Raw genomic sequence first — 1,652 nt, 5'->3', positions numbered from 1 at the left:
GGCCAGGTCTGCCCCTTCCGGGTCACCACTGACAGCTTGGGGGTAGGGTGGGGCTGTCCTCTACACAGGCTGCAACAGGTCAGGGGCCCAGAACCACACAAGGGTGCCCTGGAGGGTTGTGTGGGAGAAGGCCAGGTCTCTGACTCAGCTGTCCACTCCATCACCAGAACCATCACCTGCGTTTTCTTCACCTGGCCCCTTGAAAATACTTCACTGTGCTATCAGCCCCCGCAACGGTCATCTTTCCGGATAAAGCTGGCCTTCAGGAACTTTGCCAGGCCTGGACTGGGCGTGGAGGACCACCAGGAACTTGTCCTAGGCCAGTTGCTGCCTCCGAAGCCCAACGAGGCCAAGCCAGATGGTGAGGTGGCTTGCAGTCTGGGGTGGTGTTTTGGGGCTACAACTCCCTTAAATTCCATTCAGGCACTTCTGTGCTTGGAAAGCCCAGTGAAAAGTGACTGGTGGGGTGACCTTTTCCCCTTTTCCAGATCCTGCTCCACATCCTGGGCCACAGGCATTAACAATGCCGGCCCTGGAGCCAGCACCACTACTGCTGGCGGACCTGGTGCCTGCTCTGGAGCCAGAGTCACGTGCGGCCCTGGATGCACCAGGATATCTACATTCACCACCAGCACCAGCACCAGGCGAAGGGTCTGCTCCAGTGACAGTGCTGGAGCCACAGTCAGCCCCAGAGTCCCCCTGTCCCTGTCCTGTAAAGAACCAACCCACTGAGGAGCTGCCTGATGTCACGATCTTCCCTCCCAGGCTGCTGGCAGAGCAGCTGACCCTTATGGATGCGGTGAGCAGCTAGGCTTTGCAGGCTGTGCCTCTGACACCAGCTGTCTCAGACCAGCCTCTCCCTGAGAAGTGGCCAATACCTTGGGACCAATTGTAGCTCCACTTCTTACCAACCACGGGATCTGGATGAGTTTCCTCATCCACAAGTCTTCCCTGTCTGCCTGTGGACAGCAGAGATGGGACATCGCCCATGCCAGCTACACAGAGGGACTGTACAGATTGAAAGACAGGGGATGGACAGAAAGCAGGGCAGGGTGGTGCTCACTGAGGGGCAGACAGGGCCATGGGTCACTCACCCAGCTGCTCAGGAGCCTCACTACCCTCAGCGCTTATTAGGTACCTGATGCATACTAGATTCTATGGCAGACACCCAAACAGAGCCCATAGTTGCAGCTGCCACAGGGAAAGTGCACCAGTATGGAGAAAAGGAGTACAGGGATGATTGCATGGGAGGAAGACGAATCCTCAGGACGGGCAGGCCTGAGCCACCCTCTAGTTCTTGGAAGTGCGGATGGCCTGGGAGAAAATGTCACTCTCTCTTCCCACTCTTGTTGGGTTCTGGGATATGATGCATTCAGGGCCCTCGGTGGTCAGAAAATCAAAGCCAGGGACTCCCACATGTCTGAGGCCCATTTTAAAGCTTTTTGAGCTCCAGCTCAGTTCCTGAGAGAGACCGTGGATGACTGTGAGCTCAGTCCCTGCCTGGGACTGTGGGTGACTCTGAGCTGGGGTGTGCTCTGTCTGTGACACTCTCCTCCTACCCCCAAAGGAGCTGTTCAAGAAGGTGGAGCTCTACGAATGTTTGGGCTCCATCTGGGGCCGACGAGCTAAGAAGGGGAATGAGCACGTGGCAC

The 1,652-nt window shown here is 57.0% G+C and overlaps 1 protein-coding gene across 1 annotated transcript; it reads left to right on the top strand.

Annotated features, from left to right (window-relative positions):
* Nucleotides 1-167: 167 nt before the first annotated feature.
* Nucleotides 168-1,649, top strand: LOC101016441 (ral-GDS-related protein-like; the record flags this gene model as incomplete). Its single annotated transcript, XM_031662290.1, has 3 exons — nt 168-361; nt 489-799; nt 1,568-1,649. Coding segments are annotated over 3 exons (587 nt in total), but the record flags the coding sequence as incomplete, so codon positions are not given.
* Nucleotides 1,650-1,652: the final 3 nt, after the last annotated feature.

This window comes from Papio anubis, unplaced genomic scaffold (genome assembly GCF_008728515.1).
Source record: "Papio anubis isolate 15944 unplaced genomic scaffold, Panubis1.0 scaffold5304, whole genome shotgun sequence".
In the NCBI taxonomy this organism is placed as follows: Eukaryota; Metazoa; Chordata; class Mammalia; order Primates; family Cercopithecidae; genus Papio; species Papio anubis.
The sequence above is the reverse complement of the archived record's forward strand: the minus strand, read 5'-3'. Positions and strand labels throughout refer to the sequence as shown.